The 22352-nt window shown below is 35.3% G+C and overlaps 1 protein-coding gene across 1 annotated transcript in view; it reads left to right on the top strand.

Moving 5' to 3' along the window:
* The window catches only part of PARN (poly(A)-specific ribonuclease), a 58081-nt gene extending 36746 nt beyond the window's left edge, over positions 1–21335 (top strand). The window contains exons 21-23 of the mRNA XM_085302981.1: positions 11289–11478; positions 18253–18446; positions 21183–21335. Coding sequence (XP_085159107.1) covers positions 11289–11478; positions 18253–18446; positions 21183–21235 — 437 coding nt within the window. The 3' untranslated portion in view covers positions 21236–21335. The remainder of the gene's footprint in view (positions 1–11288; positions 11479–18252; positions 18447–21182) is intronic.
* The last annotated feature ends 1017 nt before the right edge of the window (positions 21336–22352 follow it).

Below are 22352 nucleotides of genomic sequence, written 5' to 3'. Positions count from 1 at the left end.
CCCCCCCCCCCAGTGCTCCTGCTTAGATTTGTCAGTCTACTAGGAGAGAGGAGGAAGAATTTTTTTTAAAGTTGTCTTTCACATTTCAGATCAATATAATTTTGTACTTGTGTTTTAACTTTTACATCAAACAAATGATGGACTCCTAAAACAYGAGGTTTTGTATAAGCTGTTCTATGCTGTTTCTGTTGCTTCTAACCTCTTGGCTTCAGCTATTTTAAATGAACTCAAAACTAATTTGTCTGCATGCTGGGAGTATGTTAAAGTTCTCCAGTTAATATGCATTGAAATATGTTGTGAATATTTAGGTAACAGAATGTATCTATTCATCCTAGTGGTCTTTAAAACAGTGTTTCTGATTTATGTAGTAACATGGATAGTCAAAATGTTTATTTTCTGATGAAGCTTGCTATTTGAGGCAGGTAATTAATAAGCATTTGTTACATGGTCGATGCTCCTTTTGTTAGACATGTGAGAGAGGGGACTTATTGTTGCCAAATTGTACTTCATACGTTCTCAGTACTTCTGACAAACATTAAGCACATGCTTTTTAAGTGTATGACAAAAGATAAAACAGTATGTGCTCTTGTAGTCGATAAGAGAAACTTCAGAACAAACCTTCTGTGTGTACCTTCTGGCTGTTGTGACTTCSAGCTTGCTAGATAAATTCACTTTTGAATGCTGTTCATCTTCATCTGTTTATAAAGTTGGCTTCTCTGGAAGGTTAGTATGGAGCAAGTACTGTTTCAGGGYGTCTTCTCTTACAGGAATCTGGATTTGATGTAAATAGTCTGGAAATGGTGGGGAAGATGGGAGAGATTGCTGCTTGACTTAATTTTAATGTAGAATCAATATTCTGTTTTAATTAAGCTTCTGTTAACATAACCTGGAGTATTTCAGTAACTACTCTGAGCTAGAGACTAGTCAGTTGACATTCATGAGTCCCCAGTTCTAGCAGCCTAGATGTTCTGTATCAATTATGCTTCTGTTGGTCACAGTTCCCTCAAATTTTGTTTCCTGCAAGCTTCCAGGAGCTCTAAGTTGCTGATTTAAAAAGATCCAAGGAGCACTCCTAGAAGTGGTGTTTCTTGAGATGTCCGTGTRCTTAGAGTTTTTATTGGCTATCTAAAATGTACTCTAAAAAATTTCCATCACATGAATCAGGGATAATCTTAAAATATGGAAAAAGTCTTATAAAATGTTAGACTTTAAAATGCTTGAAAGTAAAAGAGGGTTTCAGTTCTGAGACATTTGAATATTGAATAATCTCTGTGAGTGTTTTCAGCTTTTCTGGTTTTATGTTACTAGGAACAATTGGCAAGTTTGTTAGTGATAGCTGGTACCTGGTTTATGTGTCCCTAGCACTTCACGCTTGCTTRTAATTCTTTTAACCTAGGATTTAGGTGCAGTTTGACAAAGTTTATATTCTGTTTGCAACTTGTCTTTTTTCAAATTTCTTTTTTTTTTTTATTTAAGACCATTGCTTTAAGAGTAGCTTAACTTTTTTGTCTTCTGAGAATTTTCTCTTGCTGTGTTAAAATGTAATAAATATATCTAATCTGAAAATTTTAATGCACATGAAGAGCAACTGTTCTTCATAAATGGCAAGCATTGAATAATGTTAAATTGTTCCATGTGTTAATGCCCTGATACATGAGCTCATACAAAATTTACTGCGTGCAAGATATCTGCTTCCTTTAGGCACTGAGTGGAGAAATGTATGTAGACAGCGGGGGAGCAATGGATGAAAGCAGGTGCAGCAGCTGAAATTGCGATAGCCTTTGCATGACTCTTGGGCAAACCATTCATTTTTCAGGACTTGAAAATTGCCCAAACACTGATAGGGCTGGACTGCATGCTTCACCAGTGTATCTTAAGGCTACTATAACATCAAAATAGCTGTATTTTTGAGATTGTATGGATATCAATTTCTTGTACTTTAATTTGGAAAAATGGTAGGTAATATCTATCACACTAYGCAGATTGTTTGAAAAATTGTATTACATCTGACTGTGTCCTGACTGTAAAGGTAACGTGAAATTCACTTCAAATGCATACTCAAGGCAGGAAACTTCCAAAATGTAATCCAAGGTARCTGGACTATAGCTGCAGTATATCTAATCTCTGTTACTGCTAGTTTACTTTTCATTCCAGCTGTATGCTCTGTTGGACACAGCTTCTCTAGTTTTCTGTTACTTTTTTGCATTAAGTGATGAATTCTCAAGATCCACAAAGTTTTGATGTTTTAGGAAAGCTTAAATTAAAATTTTCTGTCAGTAGCTTGTTCATGATGCAAAATGTGCAGTTTTGACTCTTAAGCAGTATGAATATTGTATACTCAGATATGTRCATACATTCATAAACTTGATATTTCTTACTTTTAACTGAGTATTTGAATTCTTGTGTTGCATCAAAATGGAACTTACTGTAGGGAGGTTTTTGTAATAAGTTATACATTCCTTGTAGATGTGTGTTTTTACATTTTCATATATCAGAATACAAGCTGGAATTTTAAAATGTACATGAACTTGAAACTGTAGTTAGCAGTTTTTTTTTTTTTTTTTTTTTTTGGAAAGCTGTATGTGCTGAAGCCGTGTAATGTAAGGACCAGAATCAAATGGTTTTACTGAAGAATTTTAAGATAGATGGAAATTATTTCAAATGGCTAAAGGTTTTTCCACCTCTTATGGGTAACAAGCAGTATCAGAATGGAGAAGTTATAGATTTTGTTTTCTTCTGGCTGCCTTTTTAGATGGGGAGAATATAGACCCATTCTTTTGATGCAGCAGTGAATATGTTGATTCTGACASTGGGGTACTATAATTCTAATAACTAACTGTATCTACCAGTATGATGCGTGAACTCATTATCTGGATTGCTATTTATTTTCAAAGCATCTGGCAATGACATATGGGACATTAATGGGCTTGAATTGACAGCTTTGGCATTAATAACGGACTGTCTTCTGGGCTGCGCTACCTTTAGGGTGTCTCCAAGCTCAGTTCACTGGTTTCTTGTTCTGAAGTTCATAGCTAGTGTCAGAAATGTCATCAGAWTTTTGCAGGAGCTACATTCCTGCAACTGCTCAGCCTTAACTGCAATATTTAACATGTTGGTATTAAAATACAGTTAGCGGTTTTACCAGTCTTAAGACTTCATGGTTAATAAAGGGAATGCTTTTCCCAGCAGCAGGCTTTTCCTGCTTCTGTTTTGCTGATCCTGTGCRTGTGGGGGGGAAATCCTGCTGATTCAGGGAGGTGAATTGGCTCATCAGCAGGTTGATAAACACCAGAAACACTGTAGGGGAGGCTTGGAGCAGGGGACAAGGAGCAAGGAATGGGATCTTCCGTTTAGTAGCAACAAGCTGTTAGATCAGCTCTCTAGCCAAACTGAGTTCTGCTTCTTTCTAAAAAGCCTCTCAAATCTGAGCTCAGTGTGCTGTCAGTAGACATGGAGGCTTTCTATCTGACTAGCAGGGAAGCATTACACATGTTYAAGACTTTTAGTTTGTTGATTAACAGATCTGAACACTTACATAATCCTTCTGGAAATTAAAATTTTCTTTGTGTAAATACTGGGAATGACGTGTGGTTAATTTCTACATGTTCAGGAAATCCTGAATTTAACAAGAAACAGAGTTGTTGGTTGATACTGTCTTGTCTTGGTCTTACAGTAAAATACGTGGTATAAATATGGATAGCTAGTTTATGACTTCCAGCATTTGTGATGCAGAATTAAGAGGACAAATTATGGAACTGCCCTCTGGTACCTGCAACCGTATTTTCTTACTGGTTGTGTGTGTGTTTGTGTGTATATATGTATGTATGTGTGTATAGTGTGTGTGTGTGTGTATATATACACACAGGCATAGTAGTGTGTGTGTGTGTATATATACACACAGACATAGTTGTGTGTGTGTGTATATATATATATGTATACACACATATATATGCACCTGTGTCCTATTAATTTGAATGCAGTACTTTTTTCCAATTTAATGTCAACTCTTTTGACTATCTTTTAATTTGACTGGGATTTTTTTGGAATAGGTTAATACACTTCTCAGTTTTTATTTCAATTACTAAGGTATTTTACCCAGGTATAAAGGTTAAATAGCTTGAATTTCTTCAATACTTAAAAGACCTGTGTCTTTAAGAAGTTAAAACCCTTTTTAACAATCTACCTACATGAGCAGTGTGAAATGTCTCGGGGGACTATGCTATCATCTGCTTTCCTTGTCAAGAGAGATTTTCTTCCCTCCACCCCAGTAGCTCCCTTTGGAATGCCAAAATATTCCTCTCTATTGTGAAGCTGTGTACTACACAAAGAATGCATATGGGGCTGTGCTGATACTTTATTTACATTTATTACAGTTGATTCAATGTCAGTAGCTATCCTGTATTAAGCAAGTCRCTTATCTTTTTTAACTAAAAAAAGAAAACCCTGCCTGCTTAAATTTTGTGCAAGATTTGATACAGTGGATGTCAGAGGAAAGTTAGACAAGTTTGGCATTTTTTTTAATCTAAAAAGTTGTTTTACCTTTCTGCATAGTAAATATTTATTTAAATGTTTCGAGGGCATTAAAAGAATGCTACTTGCAAGGATATCGGGATGCTAAAGATGTTGTCTCACAACCAAATAAATGCTTGAAATAGGAATAGTCCTAGCACTGTGTGGCAACTGTTTTCCATCCGCAGCTTTAAGCTACATGCAAATAGGAACAAATGTTGGAAGAATGACTTAAAATACTGGAAATCAGAGAGAGAGAGAGAGAGAGATTAATTTGCTTCTACTTTTATGAAAGGGCAATAAAACAGGCAAAAGGAAGGGGAGGGGAAGCCATCCCGGGATGAAAAAAATATTGCTTGTTTTTGGTTTCGTTCTTTTTAAAAGCATTTACAAGAAGTACTTCTGAAATCGTATTTATTGCATCTTTTTGTTCAGACTACTGCAGAAACATGATACATGTCAGTCAATTCTATGTCCAAAACTCCTTTCTAAGACATTCTTTGAGTTTAAAGCAGTATCTAAGGATCCTTCTTCTTTTTCTACCATGCTTTCTTTTGACTTTTTYTTTCCCTCTTCTGTAAAACCATTGTCTTTCAGATCACCTGTTCATCTTTCYATTTTCTCCAAAATGGAAAGTCACTTAAACTTCCAGTTTGGTTTGCCCTCTGACTAACCTTATCTGCTGATCATCACCACTTGCAAGGGGAATGGCTGCTTTGTCACCATGTTTGTACTGCTCCCATCAGCCTGGGTTCAGGTGTCAAAAGAGATAACAATCTTTGTAAAAAGTCTGTTTTAAAAGTCTGTTTCTAGATTTAAGAATATATTTCTAGTCTATTTYTAAATCTGAAAAACAGAAAGGGATGATCAGCGCAATGTACAAACTGAAGTTTTCAGTTTTGATATAGCTGCAAATAGTTTCTAAAAACATGTAATTCAGAGACTACAAACTCTTCAAATTGTTAAAATACTTTTGCTCATCAGTCTCCACTGCATAGATTTCTCTAGCATGTGGGTATCTCTTTACCATCCATAACTTGTTTTTGTGAATCAGTATGCAAATTATGAAATTAGATACTGTCTTAATTAACAAAGTAGGTATATTTTGTTAGCTTGAAAAACTAGAGTTCTAACAGTGAYTTATCCTTCAACATTTTGTACTTAATTCTGTACCTGTGTCTCAGGATAATAGTGGTCTTTACAAAGCTAAGAATTTTGTTCATGGACACCAAGGAATAATTTAGTACTTTACCTCAGTGGATTATTTTTAAATAAAGTATTGTAGGCACCTGAATTTCTAAGCATGTGAGAATGATTAGTCAAGTATTGCTTGCTTTATTTTTAGTAAATGCAGTACAGATRATTTTAAAGAATCGTATTTTCTTAGTGCAGTTTGAACACATTGTCTATGTTTGTGAAATTGATAAAAACTTAAATACTTTGAGACTTGGTACTTTTGCAATACAGCACCTTCTAGTCTGTTTAATATTTGGGACACTGAGTAGAAGCAAGGTGTATAAATGCCCCTGGGGGGAAGCAGACATGTTGAAAAATGATTGAAAACTTGTTGTCCTAATAGTCAACATAGTTCCAGAAATATAACACACCCTCATTGCCTTATAAATCATCAGAATGATTTATTCTTTTATTCAGCGATAAGGAAAGCAATCTTAATGCAACTAAGTARTTACTTTAAAGTTCTTCAGGGCTTTTGAGATCTTTCAAAGTGGTGCTGGGATCCAAAATTACACTGTATTGTAATTAGGCTCTGCTTTCCACATAGTTAAATATGCTTTTATCAGTGAAAAAAATTTAAAATGAATTTTAACTACCTCCTGACCTCAAAGTAAGGCCTTTCCATTCGTGATGCTTCAGTGCAGAATGATCCTAGAAGATCTTCAATGAGACCTTGGAATCTTGTTTTATCTAGCTCTCTGTGTGCTGCTCTTTTAATAAACTGTCAGCAGTTAGGRTGTTTCTTTGTTAGTGTAGGTTGATGACCAAAGATTTAAAGAATCCTCATGTCATACATAGAGATATCTTACTGTGGTGAATTAATGGTAAATTAGATCGGTTTGCACAGCAGTGTCGTATCTTTTTGACTTTTAAATTCTTTTGTCAGAGCTAAGAGTAGCATACTGCATAGGGCAGCTATTCCCTGGATCACTTCTTTCCTGCTAAGAAATGTACTTATTTTATAGTCTGCAGAATGTTCCACATTCCTGTGAAATTTTGAAAATCACTGAATAATGAAGTAAAATAGCTARTCTTCATTCTCTTCAAGTGGTGAGGAGTGGAAGGAGGACAGAGTGTGAGACTCAGTCTGTGCCCTGTTTCTGTATTTGAATGGTTACCATTCGTTACTGGCTCTGCGGTGTTGTATAGACAAGCCAAGTGAAGAAACATTCAGAAAGATTACTAAATACTGTACTGTACTGATAGCCAAAAAGGAGTACTTAAGGGCAATATAGCTTGCCTCCTTCTTGCTTTTAAGGATTATTCTTAGTTTTTTTAAAAGTGCCCATTTAGTTAATGGGGGGGGCAGGTGGAGGAAGCTCTGCGGGTAGAGGTAATCAGGTTTTTGAGCAAAGGTGTTTCATTCTTTGCCCGTGCCCCTCTTGGCACTGCCGTCATTGTTCAAGGAGCCATTAGTGTGTTTTGTTTTGGCCAATACAGACAGTTTGAAGAAAAAGTTTCAATGGTAGTGGAGTAATTTTTGTGATATGCTGTTGTTTGCTTGTGGGAGGTGTGGTAGTTCTTATGGGGGTGAGGAGCGGGGTCTAAGGCAATGATTTGTAACTCTTTACATTGCAGCAAGGTTGGCTGTAGACTGGTTTGATACTCATGTGAGGTGCCAGCCCTGCTTCCTTGCTCTCAGTGACGAACAGCCTCGGAGTTGATGAATGGTGCTGGGACTGGGGGTCAGTTGGCTTACAGGTGAAGACAKAGCACAGAGGTAGTTACTGGACCTGATTGGAAAGAAAACTGGTTAGATATTAAGGAAAGATACATTTGAGAGGGACTAAGCTGTATGAAGAAAACTGGAATAAGGAATCAGATATGAACAGTGGGACATGGATTGCCTATGTCACAGAAAACTGTTACCTAAAGGTGGCAGACACAATCAAATGAGGAGGAGGGACTGCTACCTGGGCAGAGCAAATAGAAAACAGTGGATCTGACACTAGAGGAGGCTTAGGGTTACGATAGATTGCAAGACTGCTGTCAGATGAAGACAAGTCCAGAAAAGATTGACCCGGGAAACACACAAGTAGAGGGTAGGACAAAGCAGAGATGTTGGCTATTTAGCGAGACTTCTGTCAAGTTTGTGAATCTCTCTGTTGCTTTTTGAGAGGAGCCAGCAGACAGAGTACCTAATCCTTTTTATATTGAGTCAACAGTAGCAACTATCAGTAATTTCCTTGATTGATGCAGAGGAGATTGGAGAAGTGCATCTAACATTTTTGGTCCAACTCATTAGACATGCCTTACAGTAGAAGTTTTCCAGGTATACGTCAAAGTCTGGAAAACYGCACAGAAGGTGCATGAAAAGTACATTAATATTGCAAAGTTAATATCACTACTGCTTAACCTTATGAGTGATTCGTGCTTATACATTGATAAAGACCATAGGCACATGATCRCATGTTGTTTCTTTTAGAGGTTTTRGTTTGTGACTTCTCTGGTAAYGTGTTAATACAGAGCTGTGTAAGAACCTCACCCTCACTGAATGCTTTGTGCAGTRGACATCTTAATTCTGGTTTTAGGCTAATTTAAAAGATAATATCTAACTTGGAATGTTCAATCTTTACTTCTGCTTTCTATTTATAAAGTAGGCATAATAATAGTACTGCTTCAACTAATGAGCTTTACTTTAAAATACTGGACAATATCATGATGAAAAAATTTTGAAACAGAGCGTAGATAGTCCTAGAAGTCAATAAATAAGGCTGTRGAACCACACACTGAGTAACAAGAATAAAACAAAATATTGAAATAGCTTCTTATTAATTGAACACTGGCCATCTGATTGAGGCACTGGCCCCATATTTTAAATTGTACATTATCAGATGAGATTAACATAGTATCTATACATATTATCTGAAGTGACCTACCAGAGGTCACTTTACAGCTTCATAAGTGAATTTTTACTTTAGTATTTCATAAACTTGTGTGCTTAATATTGCAGACTGTATATTAATCTGTAATTGTGTGTGTGAGAGTATGTTATATACATGTATATGTTCTTTTTTCTATCTCTACAGTTCATTTATGTATCTGTCTAGCTAATAGACTCGACACGGTCCATGACCATCTGTCAGAATTTCATTCTGTGTAAGAGCAGTGACTTGGTGAAGATCTTTGTACACATTCCTCTTGGATCACTCAACCTCAATCAGCCCATGTAATAGCTTGCCTAGTAATAGGGGAAGATGCTGTGGTCTAGAAGCGTTCTTCCTAAAATAATGTGCAACTACAATTATTCTATTTTAAGATGGAAACTTAACTTCATGGCTGCAGCTAGTGTAATTAAATGCAACCGTGTGGTGTTGYGACTAGCTCAGGTTTCTGACAGAARGATTTGTCTTCTCTCTTATGATGTAAAAAAAAAATACTAAATTTTCTCTAGTGTTGCTAGAATGTATTGTAAACTATAACAAACATTTCTTCTATTGGCAATGCAAAAATCGGATAACTTCATTTCGTTGGTTTGGCAACATGGAGAGTGCTTGTCRTAAGAGCTTCGAAGAGAATGTATTTCCAACTTTTACGGGGAACTACTCTGATTCAAGACCACACAAGACTGATTTATCTCTGTGGCTCATTAAAATCATGCATATGTCTTCATTTTATTTGCCCAATGCGTAAAGCAATATACTCAGCAAATAATATTTTTGAATGGGTTGCTATGAAATACAGGCCTTATTTCAAGAAAGCAGAGTTGTATCTGTTCAGAAATACTTATTTTTTATTACTTTTTAAAATTTATCTTTAGGTTGTGCTGTAAAGATTATTTTTTCCTTAAACACAGGCAAGATTTGTCAGGGAACTAAATGGAAGAGCCACAACTTTGGCTGTTTGTTTAGGTCAAAAGAAATTAATGTGAAATGGTTGTTGTGTTTTAACAAATCACTGCTTATCAGATGATCCATGGCAACTATGTGCTTGATTTTTGGAAAGTAAAAACACACTTGAGGTTTAACTAAACAAATTTTCCTCCTAGGAATGTCAGCTGGCATGCAGTGGCGCAAGTAAGCCTTGTTAATCCATTCATGATGCCTGCATCCTAACTTCATGCTCAATAAATATGCTCCTAATTTTTACAGGCAGATTCTGTAACTTTATATTTGAAAGCAAATATAAGGCGTATGGAAGGAGGGATATCTAACATCTCTYTGGTTAATGCAACAATCTTATGAAACTATTAATCATAACTTCTGGTAGCTATTCTTGGGGTTAAAACTGAATATGAGGCTATTGCCCAGTTTTATGTTCTTTGAAAGGTTTTTACTTCAGCAGCAAGCAGCATCTATTTACTGTAACTGGTGTATGGGTAATTCATTTCACAGTGGCGTAGGTAATTGGTAGAATAGACTTACCCTGAAAGAGGGAGGGGGAAAAAAAAAGTGCACTCACCTTCTTCACCTTTTCTGAACTGTGCTGTTGGAGTACACCATTTCTCATGCTTGGACTATTTGCAGTACAAAATGCCCTGAATTCAAAATGGCACGACTTCAGCTAGGATCAGAAAGTTGGATGCACAGCTTGAAATTTTTACAAAAAAATTGGAAGTACACTAACAATCAGTGGGTTTTTTGCTTGTTTTTTTCTCCTTTTGTTACCTGAAACTATTTTAAAATGCACAACACAAGCATACAAACAACTGGATCTGTGTTTTGGGGGGTTTTTTTGTTTATATTTCAATAGGTGTTATTGGTTAGTTTACAGTACTTTCTTGTAGTGAATTAAACTACAAACAGCAGAGGACACTAGTTGACAGCCAGTTTAATTTGCTGATTCATCTGTTACAGCGATGGCTTCAGGCCACAGCTTGGCTAGCAGATTAAAGGCTGAGAGCTGCAAAGATGATGAGACTTGAAGGAATGTTGGTAAATTGTTGCTAAATGAAAGCAGTGCAAATGTTTTTATAAGTCATCCTAACTTTGCATTGACAAAACCCTTCTACCTCAAACTAGCAGTCATTTTTAGTTAAATGGAGACTTGCCTTTTAAAAGATGCAGGGAAGGAGCAGCTGGGTATTAGTTAAGGGCTGCTTCCAGGGGTATCTTGTGTAACAAAAAATGCAGCTCAAACAAGCTTATGTTTCACAGCAATCAAACAAAGTTTTGGCAACAACTTTGCAAATGTCCTCTTTTCCTGGCAGACTTGCAAAATAAACCTGCTGGTTTAAGTAATGAGACTTAAAGGGAAAAAAATCCAGGAAATCTTTCTTTGCCAACAAGCAATCTGGAAGAGGGTTATGAGTGAAGAATTGATGGTTTCTAATTTAAAGGGAAGAAGTCTTAAGTAGAGTTAACCCTTTTTTATATGAAGTCTGACTCTCAGAAATGTTTTCAATATGTAGTTCAAACAAAGCATGGATTTGGAGAGTACAACTTACTTATTTTTCTTTTTAGCACTAGCAATAGAACTTGAAATTGTTTTTATGAATAGAACAAATAGCTCACTGACCTGCTTTTCAAACTAAGTTATTTCAGGAGAGGGAATACTGTCATTTAATAGTGTTTTGTATATAATGTCACTCTTCTTCCCCATAGCTGTAAACACCAGCAGGTATGCTGAAAGTTATAGGATCCAGACATACGCAGAATATGTTGAGAAAAAACATGAAGAAAAACAGGCAAAGAGAAAATGTACAGAAGATAGTTGGAAGGAGATGGAGAGAAAGCGATTAAAAACTCAGTGCTCACCTTATGTTTCCCAGAGTCGATACTACTGTGTTAACAGGTGAGACTTTTTTTGTGTGTGTGTGTTGCCAACTCTTGCATTTTTATTGCGTTTTTATTGCCAGTCTGTCAGCTATGGGATAGGTGGCATTTCTGTCTTTATACTGCTTTTTTTATTTGTTTGCTTATAAATCAGTGGTGGTACATCATCTGTCACAAGGTCGTTGGTAGAAGAGCAGAGGGGATTTGGTCAAAAACATGTTTAGACATCTTTTAAGACCGGGATTCTGGTGAAAGGTCAGCTCACGGCTTCTGAGCTTGGCATAACGATACTGTTTCTTAAAACCAAAAGAATAAATTGCTTGCTTTAAGTTAGCACCTTCTGAATGACTTCTATCATTTGGAAACTTCTCTGTTTTCTCAAATTCTTGTAAATGCCTTTTTCTTTTTGACTGACTTTCATGGTGATAACACTGCCACTGAGAAGGGTATGAATTACTGTCTCTAGCAGCCCTAATGAAGTCTTCGTTGTGTCTCAGCAAAAGGAGAACAAATGATTCTTCTATGGCTTTCAGTATTTGGAATAAACTTTGAAAAGGGTTTGAATTATATTTGTAAATATGAACCAAGTCTGGAGGCCTCTATTTTGATTCGAGTCCAGTAAGTTACCATGTGCATTTCTTGTTCCATCTTTACCTTGTCGTATTAATGAGAGAGTTCTGATGTGAAAGCAACACTTTAAGTGATTTATGTGGCTGTGAATGGGGAGGACTTTTCTGTTTTGGGAGGTTTTTTTAGTGTTAATTGGACTATTAAGTTATTGCTATTTTTTCTCCACTTAGATTCTTTTAATTTTATTTAAAAATAGGTTGCAGTGGAGTGCAAGTCATGTTTTTGTAGTTTGTTTGTTTGTTGCAGTTAGACCAYGTTAAAGGACATAAGAGCAATTTGGAGCAGCTGAGCTGTTTCTCCTCCCTCTTTTCTGGGAATAGTGTGATAAGTTCGAGCTTTCATTGCATCTTCCTAAAAATGTTATCTGTCATGTAACAAATATACTTAACTTGTTTTGTTCTTTTCATCCAAGTGATGTTGTGATTTGCCTACAGTGAGAATTAAATGCAGGTGTATGTTTTGGCTAGTTGTCAAATTTTCATGCTTTTGTCATGATGGGAAGTCTTAAAGTGTAAGAGGTGTGTTTGATCCCTAAAAACAATATGAAAGAGTCTAGTGATAAAATTGCTATTAAATGAAATTAGTTTAGTGAAACTGTTGTGCTTGTGAGAACTTGGAAGTGTGTGCTGTGAAGAGCTGAAGAGCTCTTAAGTTTATCCTTATTCTGCTGTTGCCACCAGATGGCTGAGGTTTAAGTCTGTAGTTTATTATTAGGTCTATATTAAATAGTCTAAGGACATTTATCATATTTAGATTCTACTGCAAAGATATGTTGAGAGTCMTAGTTTTATTCCTACTAGAGGAAATATCTGGCCTTTTTGAATGTTGTTATAGATATTTTGAATATTGCACAGATCCTAGGCAAATGTTAAGAGTGGCAACTTATTGTTCAAACCCAAACTAGCTTATTCTTTTAACGTGTTCTTTGGAAAACATTGAGAGATAACAACAACTCTGCATCACTTTAAAGAACTTTGAGAACTACTGCAAATGAATGTGTAATTCTGAAAATGACTGAATGAAACTGAGTGAATTCTTCTCTTAATTATGGTATTTCTCAATGAATTGTCTTCTGGAGTACTTAATCTCCTTGAAAAATTTTAATGTCTTTATGTTGTTGAAAAATCCCACATGATGCCTCCTGATATGTGCAGCCTTGTTTTGGGGTGATTAACATCTGGTTGTTTTGGATAGCTTTTGACAGCGGTCTTTATTTTTTTTTATAGACATAACTTCTTTTGTATTTAATGCTGCAGGCATTTTTGTCCTTTAATTATTCAATGAAGGAGTGATTCATTTCTGTCCCAATCTCCCTTTCATGCAGATCTTCTGACATGTTTTTCTTAATTTTACTACTYTGTTCCTAGAGTTAGATTGTGTTGTCTTGTCAACTAATCTCTTGTAAATGTTTCCTCTTAAGAGTAATTTGGAAGTTATACCAGATTAGGAAGAGCATGGATTTGCAAACCTTGTCTTTCAGTTCACTCAGGCTGACTATATATGCATTTTCCTTTCCAAAGTTGTATATTTTTAAAAAGTATATTTTTGATATAGATTAATTTGAATCACTTAAGTACTATGATATATGTTGTAGCTGGTCTCATATAATAGCTTTATGTTACTGCATTCTTTGTGTGTTTATTTACTAGTAAATAAAGATACTGCATCAATTCCTGCTAGGAAGCACAGCTACAGAATAGCCAGTCTTCACAATGATAATCTATGTATTTGGGCTGCTTTATTTTCTACTTTTTTTCCTCCCCCTTTCCCTCTTTCTTCCACTGATGAAGTTGTTAGGTATTATTATAAGTAAACTTTGTCTTACATTAACAAATTGATAAGTATATTGTGAAGGTTCTTTAATTCCTGTCAGGCTAACAAACTGCACTCCCATATTATAAAGAGCTTTGTTTCAGAAAATATAGTKTAGTAGTATTAATAGTAGTTGCAAGGCAAAAATAACTTGTATGTAGTATATACCATTTGTATACAACATATTATTATTGGAAATCAAAGTTGGTGTTAATGGAAGGTCATTATTTGAAAAAAGTGTGCCTGATGATTAACATTGGATGGGTGGGCGGTGGAAAAACTGATACATTTGACAAAACTTCAAGTAGTTAATAAGATTTTCTCTAAAGCCATCCAGAACACATTTTAAAAGGGGATGCATCATGGCTTTTTGTGTATTATATAGCACCAAGTATGTTGTGCTCAGTAAAGAACTACCTGCCAGCTCTTTCATGACAGTTACACACTGATTTAAGATCTCTTCCTTTGTTGAAACGTTAGCATGAAAAATGAAGTAGAGTATGTTTATTTTGTAAGACTTGATATTTTGCTCTACTTGTAGCTGCTTATTCTAGTTTTTCTGATCCTCCTCTAGGAATGAGTAAAACAAAATAAGATTCATGGCAAGAGACTTGTACTAGTTAAGTGCAGAGAAGTGATATGTCATTTTGCCTCACCATTTTTCTAGCTAAAACCAGCAGCACTGCATCTGCTGTCAAGTCTGGCTGCTGTTCGTAGAATCACTTCCTTGGATGCCTGTATTTTGCTAAAGATACTTTATCCTGATCTCATGCTTCAAATGTTCATGTGTTTCTGCTGATGATTCCTTCACTAAGTTTGTTTTACCTCTTGTTACAGTATGGTTCTTACTGGAATGGTTGGTTGTAGTGGTTTATTACTAAATAGAGGATAAGAATTGGGAAAAGCTGAGCCCTTAATAAATATTGCAAACAAATTATTGTATTCCAGTGTTCTAGTGTTGTTTGAAATGATTTGAGATGATCTGCTCTTAAGGAGAAATGACAGATTATTACGATGAGCACTATACCCACCTACTCACCCTCAGTTGTTTAAAGTGGCAAGAAAACACAGGATCTAGATTTTTGATTTAAATGAACTGCACTTGAAGTTGGAAATTTGTACACATCTAGGCCAGTTCCAGATGCTCTGCTGTGATGGAAGTGGCCCTTTTAAAAGCAGGCTATCCTTCTTCCAAAACAGTGCTTAATGCTATTTATCATCATTTTCCCCCCTTTTACACAGCACCACTTGCTAACTCTTTCAAAATAATTACTGTAGCATTAGCTCAATTGCTACTCGTTAGTAGCTGAAATGACATTGCAAAGTTCATGAGCAGTTTAATCAGGTAGTGCCTGTGCTCTTTCTGCCAGTAGAGAGCTTTACAAGTCTACCACGTCCTGTTGATTCACAAAATTGTGCTTAGTAATAAGTTTGCTAGTCACTCTGCTGGAATTTCACAAAATACTGTGTGGTTTTTTTAAGATTATACTTACTACGAATGGAAATTGAAAATAAACTCTACATTTTTTATTTCTGCCATCTTCCTCCATGGGTCATTCATTGTGCCTGGAGGCTGATGTGAAATTAGGCCAGTGAGAGGGAGAGGTTGGGGAAGAGGGGCTGGTGCAACCTGCTTTCCTTGAAAAAGATTAGAAACCCCACCTACCATCCTCACTTACGTGAAAGCTATGTTGTTATGTGCACCGAGTAGGTTTGCCAACTGGCACTGTAGGATAGGTTTTTCTTTACTCTTCCTCCCCCCGCCTCCACCAAAAAGCTTGGCTAGCAGTTCTATGAGAAATGAGAACAAAATCCATTTCAGTATACAAAAGAAGCTTCAAAAACCCTTTAAATGTCTTGTTTTAGAAAAATAAATGATTGCCTGCATAACTGTTGTATATATGTGTTTTGAAACTTCACTGAGTGCTAGCTTTGTTAATGGTTGAATTAAATCTCTGTAAAATATGCTGCAGGTAACCAAACAGTTGAGAATCCTAAAGCAGTGTATCTGAATGAAAATCTAATAGATATTCTTTTGTTTGATACTTCAGTTAGTTGCTTCTCAACAGAGAAGGAATTGGAGACAAAAACAAGGACTTGTTCCAAAATAGCTGCTATAAGTAGAAAACTGAACTTTGCTCTGAGTGGTGCTGTAACTTGTGTATATTTAACCATACTGATTTGCTACTACTGCTAAGTGAATAAATAATGTTGCTGTAGTCAGTCTTCAAATCTTACTTCATGTTAAAGAAAAATAAGCAAAAAAAAAAAAAACAAAAAAACCCACAACTCTTAGTGATGTAGAATCCATGCAATCAAAGAAAGAATGTAGAATGAAATTAATATTTTAGGCAGAAGGAAGCAGTCCACAGCTGATTATTAAATACTTGCATTTCAGTCTTTGTGCTGTGCTGCCTGTATCTTTGTCTTTTATTGTCTTTTTTGTTTATTTTTATGGCTTTTAAAGGTAAAAACATAAGGCCTAAAATTAATTTTCTTATTGTACCTTACTAATTGTGTGCAGAAGGTGAAGAACTTGTTCTTCTGTATTTACAATAACTTTGTGAGAGTCTAAGTTGAAAAATGTCTCAAGTTCACCATGAGGCTTTTTCAAAAAGGGAGCATACTCGTACAGTGAGAGCGAGCTCCTTTCTAAGAGCCGGGTGCTCTTAGTATCCTTAAGCAACCATTAGGATCATAATTTATAGCTCCTGAGTCTCTTTTCTATGTACTTTTTCAGAATACCTCCCCGAAAGTGGATTTCTTACCATTTTTTTAATGTAATTGTATTTCTTAGTTTTCTAAGATGCTTWTTTCTTTACTAGATATCTTGTTCTATCACTATCATACCCAACCTATTTTTTGTCTGTTTTACAATGTTGAGACTGTATGCAGGGTAAACAGTTCTATCCGTCCTGTTGGCTTTCATCTTTTTATTGGTAGTAGTTGCAGTGTGACTCGAAAGGATGATTTGTAAGACACCATGCAAGAAGGCCTTTTGTGTATGAAAGTCTGGAGGAATAGCCAGCAATTCATCAAAGTAATGCTGTTTGTGCTCCTAAAGTGGAAATAAGAGCATGAGGCTAAATCATGTGTTTCATGTTTGTTTATTGCCTTTGGACATCCCAAAAGAATCTGTTTTTAAATTGCAAAATGTTCAGCTGAAAAAATTCAATTTCGAAGCCAAAACTGTACAGCTAAATTTAACAATGGTATAGCTGAAACTTTAGTGAAAGCCCATATTCTCCTGCTATTTCTGATTAACAGAAAAATAAAAAAGCATGTAAAACTGTTCTATAAGTCAATACTGATTTTTATTTATATATAAAAAGACTTATTAATACAGCTATGTTATCTAGTTCTTAAAAACTGAAGATTTATAAACAAAATTTGTGTTTCAAGTATATTGCTCTAAGAGAATATTGAATCATACCTTTAAAAATAGCTGATGTTTATACACCTAGAAGCTTGTAATGGGAACTGTTTTTTGTTTTTTGAATTAGCTGCTTTGCTGCTATGTTCTTTTTTTTTTTTTTTTTTTTTTTTTTTTTTTNTTTTTTTTTACATTCATACCTGATTTCATTTAGTATTGTCCTTTGGCATTCAAGAAAACTTGACGATAGTGTTCCAGTGGAATGAGAGTCTGTACATTGTCACATCTGTGTACACTGAAGGGAGCAGAGTTTTAAGTGCATGTTYGTCCTGTATTAAGCTTTGTTCAGATATTACCTTCAATTAAATATGTGCTGGGTTTTTGTGCTTTTATTTTAGATGACTGGTGGATAGTAAGAATCTTTACTTCAAGATCTGATTTAAAGTTCATTACATGGAGGTTGATGGCTTTTTCTACCTCTATCTAATAGAAATACTTCTAGAACTACCTATAGATCAAGTGAGAATGTGAAGTGTGCAGATAGGATACTTCAATGTCGGGAAGTATGTTCGAGGCTTAACAGTTGCAGATAACGTAATGTCCATCAAGAGTGCCCTGTAAGAGCTTTCATAACTAAGGCCAAAGACTGTTTTGAAGAGAATAAAAATTAAAACTCTAGAGGGATATAAAGCAGCTGTAAATACTGTTGAGCTGAGTGATTTGATTGGAATAATGGATAAATATGAAACATCCATTCCACAAAGAATGAATACCTTCATGCATATAAGATGACACAGTAGGTAGCATATTTATGGACTCTTATAGCTAGTCAGATCTTCCAGGTGATGTCATTTCATGGTGTACCACTTCCTAGAGAATTTATTATGCTACTTTTATAAGCATTTAATTGATATACAGCAGCTAGTACCTATTAGGTATTCCTGGTTTGTTCATAGTCCTATTTCTTTTGTCTTTCAGTTTTACAGGTACCAGTACATTGGGAAAGAGAAGCATGAGTCCTATTCAGGAAGAAACTGGTTCTGATGATATGGAAGAGGGAGACATCCAAGATCTAGAATGTGATGAAACAGACTCCTGTGCAGAGTCTCTTCCAGATGGTAAGAAGAGAGCCAAGAAGTTCAAAAAGATCAAGAAAGAACAAGTTCTAGCAGGTAAGAGCACTGTTCTTACTCATGTTTTTCTTTTCTGTTTGGAAATGCCCTAGGCCTAAACAGAATATAAATTGTTTTTTGAATGTCTCAACTCTTCTGGCCTCTTACGAATGCAATGCAGTAAGTCTTCATATTTAAGTTATTTAAGCTGAAGATTGCATCGTACAGAATGTCAAAAACAAATTTCAGAAACAGGCTGAAAGGCAATCTTCTAAATTCAATAATAGAAGGGAACAGGAGGTAGTTAACTTATTGATTACCTTCCTCCTCAAAATAAGGCYATTTGAATATTTTTAACTATTTTAAATCTCTTTTTATTTTTTCTTTGATGTGATTTTCAAGTTAGGGTTACCCAATGTGTTTTTGCATATCATAAACATAGTTGAAAGAATTCTGGATTCTACAGTAGATTTCTCTGTTAATCCAACTAACTTTATCATAAACTGTAAGACTTGCCTAATATAGACATTTTTCCTTAAGGCTGACTGGATGATGTCATAGCTGAATTAAATGCACACAACTTGCATTGAGCTGCTGGATGTGTGTCGTTACACAAACTATTGCTTGCAAGTGAGCCCAGTTTTTATAAATCTATCTGCTATCCTGAAGGCTAATATGAGCCTTTTAGTTAACAATTAAAAATTGTATAAGCTGATAACATTGCACTATACATCTTTTACTTAAATAATTTGTGAGATACAGATTTTTCTGTAAACCAAGGAAATGTTAGGATTTCTCAGTGCAGTCAGTATATTACCTGCCTTTATACTTGACCCCAAACTTTGACAGTCCATATGCCTGCCCTTTGCTGCTTGTCTAGCACACCGCTTGCCAGACTATTTTAGGTCTACTGCAGTTTGACCTAGTCGGACTGCTGTGTTACCTCCCCTGATATAACTAGGCTGCAACTCTACTGATATCCTTGCCTTTCTGGAACATTTCCTGAGCATGTGTTGACTTTCTGAGCCAATTCAATGGAGGAGTAACTTTCCAGACAAGTGCTGATCTACTGGGCTCTTAAGTTTACATGGATCCTTTAGCTTCCTGGGTGCTCTGCATTTATGAATTGCTTAACTGTGTTTTTTCCAATGTTAACTTGGCAAGACAGTGATGAAAAGTGAGTATGTTTAAAAATCTTATTGCTGTGGTTCCAGACGTGTTGGACAAGTGGATCTTGCCCTTAGTAGTTCTTGTACTTACCACACACTGAGTAAGCTTTTGTTGATTAGAAAGGCTTAGTGGACCATAAGCAGCCCGTTCACATTTCATGGACTACTCATTGTTGAAGCTTGAGGAATCTTGCTTTCAGGAGATGCAGATTGAAAAGCAAAAGAAACTGTAGGTTTTTATGATAAACTATTAAGTTTTAAATTTGCTCAGACAAAAAAACMCCACTTTTTATTCTTGGTAATTAATTTTATAAATCTCCTTTTTAAATCTTGTTTCAAGCACCGGATAAAATGCTTGAAAATCAATTGTTTCTAGTAGAAATGGTAAGCCCAAATCATCTTTTTCCTGTGTTCTACAAAGTGTTTTGATATGATGGATACATAAGTGTATGCAATGTCCTGTGTGCAGTTTCTGCACAAGCTTTTTTGTTCTAATTTGATTGAAGACTTTTCACCTGAGTGATTTCTTGTAATGACTTTAAGACCTAAATGTGTGTTTAAAGTGTTTTGAACTTTATGTCTGATTAAAACTATTCCTTGTTTCACCTAATATTTTTGCTGTGTTGGATGAGTTATTGCAACCCGTACAAAAAAAAATCAGCAATAAATAGATCAACAAAAACCAAATCCTTTCAGATTCATGTTGCACAAGGTTATTTGATTACTATTTCAGCTTTTCTTAGTATTTGCTTGTAGAAATGGATTAGAATATGTTAAGTCATTCACAACTCTTAGTTCTTGGGCATGTGGAACACTGCCTATATTGAAGTGCATTCACATATAGCTAAAATTTCATTTCCATTCCTTTTCTAGTTAATTTTATCCAGAAAATGATACTGTATACCAAGCATCCTTGCTGAGATCGAAAGTTATTTTTTTCCAGTATTTCAATAGGGCAATTGTTCTGTATAAGTGTTTGCTGTAGAAGAACAGTGAAAGAAAAATATGACAGGACTGTCTACTGTAATTCTGAGTATAAAATTCATGGTCTGTATTTGGCATGATGGAAATGCATATTGTCAGTATTAGTGTAATTGATCTTTCTCAAATTTTGGGAGGCTGGAAATACTCTTCCATATTTTAATTTTCTGAACTACCATAAACAAAATTAACAGCAAGCATGTCTGGGAAGGTAGTATTATGTAATTTCATCCTATATATTGCAAAACAAAATGACTGATCAAAAATACTCATAAATAGTAAAATATTGTATTTAGCATTTAGGTAAGAAACTTGAAATTAGTTATTATTGCTACTTTGTTCTTCAGTGGATTCAAAATAGAATTTGCTGTAATGTTTTTTGCAAATGAGTTTAACTCTCTAATTTTTTATATTTTCTTATTATTTTACCTTCTCATACAAACAATCTGTTGGGTTCTCTTAGGTGCTGACTTACCAGTAGTAGGTGCTGACTTGCCAGTAATGTATCTAAAGTCTCACACTGGAGGAGAAAATATGCCTTTTTATGCTGTGAAAGAATCAAAAAGATTGTTGATTTAATTTCTATTCCTTTCAGTATTTGTAGACTGAGGTTTTTAATATATTTTTTTGTGGCCTTGTCTTTTAGGAAGCCTCACAAGTAGTTCCGCTGAAATTTTCGAAGTCCCTGAAACATGGTAGGAAACAACGGCCTTAACAAGTGGAATTGATTCAAAGCATTTGCAAGAACACACCTCTTGGAAGCCATACATTATTTAAATAAAGTGGTGTTAACAAAGCAGTATGTGTCCYGAAAATCAGTTTAATTTTTTAAAACTGTTTACTGAACAATCACTGTCGATTTTACTTGTGTGTATATTAACTAGTTAAAATTCTGTTGTTGATCATGTGAAATCCTTGCTGTTGTAAATGATGTTAGATTTAAGAAGCAAGACTAAATGTATTTTGGTTCATCTGCTTTGGCATGCTGGCTATGAAATGTACAAAGAACTGGCACTATATGAAGTTTGTGCTAGGCTGTTTCTTGTGCTTGAGGGGAGTTACCATAAGTCTCCTAATCTTTAGATTTGTTTTAGGCAATATCAGTATGCTGTCAGCATTCTTGAGACAGGTAGAATTGCAGTATCTCGTATTGCAATTCTACCAGTTACTTCATCTGGAAATCTCTTTTCGTTTTCCATTTCCCTCTCTCTCCCTGCCATGGTGCAGCCAGTATTRATCTAAATACCAGCTTTACACTTACTCTATCCTTTCAAAAAACTGTAATTTGTAAGTTGCTCAAACATGAATGTCCTGGTGGAAGATGATACTTCTTTTTCACATCTATTGCTGTTTTCACTTTTAAATTTTGATCTCATTCTTCCCTCTTCCTTCCCCAGTTTATGGGGGGTATGTAAAAATGTTTTTGGTACCTGTGACAGACCTGCTAACTGCACCAGCCCTTTATTTGTTTAAAAAAGATCTACCTTGGTAGATTTCAGAAAATGTTTGATATTTAAAACTTTTGTATCATGGAAATAAAAACAAAAGATGTATTTCCATAAAATGAAAATTAAAGAAATTTTCTTAGGATCTGGTTTGTTTTTATTTTTTGTTTTTCTGAAAACTGAAATGTTTTTGTGTGCTTTTTTTTGCTGTTCATAATATGGACAATTTTTTTGTCTCATAAAATTTGCAGCTTATGATTAGCAGACCCTTTGGGTCCATGGACTGCTTTCAAGAGATTTGTGAAATCTAACCAAGAAAAGCAAGCCTGTTTTCAGAAGCTTTATATTGCTATGTTTCAATTGAGGAAAAA

This window comes from Rhea americana, unplaced genomic scaffold (genome assembly GCF_003343005.1).
Source record: "Rhea americana isolate MKP2758 unplaced genomic scaffold, rheAme1 scaffold_10, whole genome shotgun sequence".
Lineage (NCBI taxonomy): Eukaryota > Metazoa > Chordata > Aves > Rheiformes > Rheidae > Rhea > Rhea americana.
The sequence above is the reverse complement of the archived record's forward strand: the minus strand, read 5'-3'. Positions and strand labels throughout refer to the sequence as shown.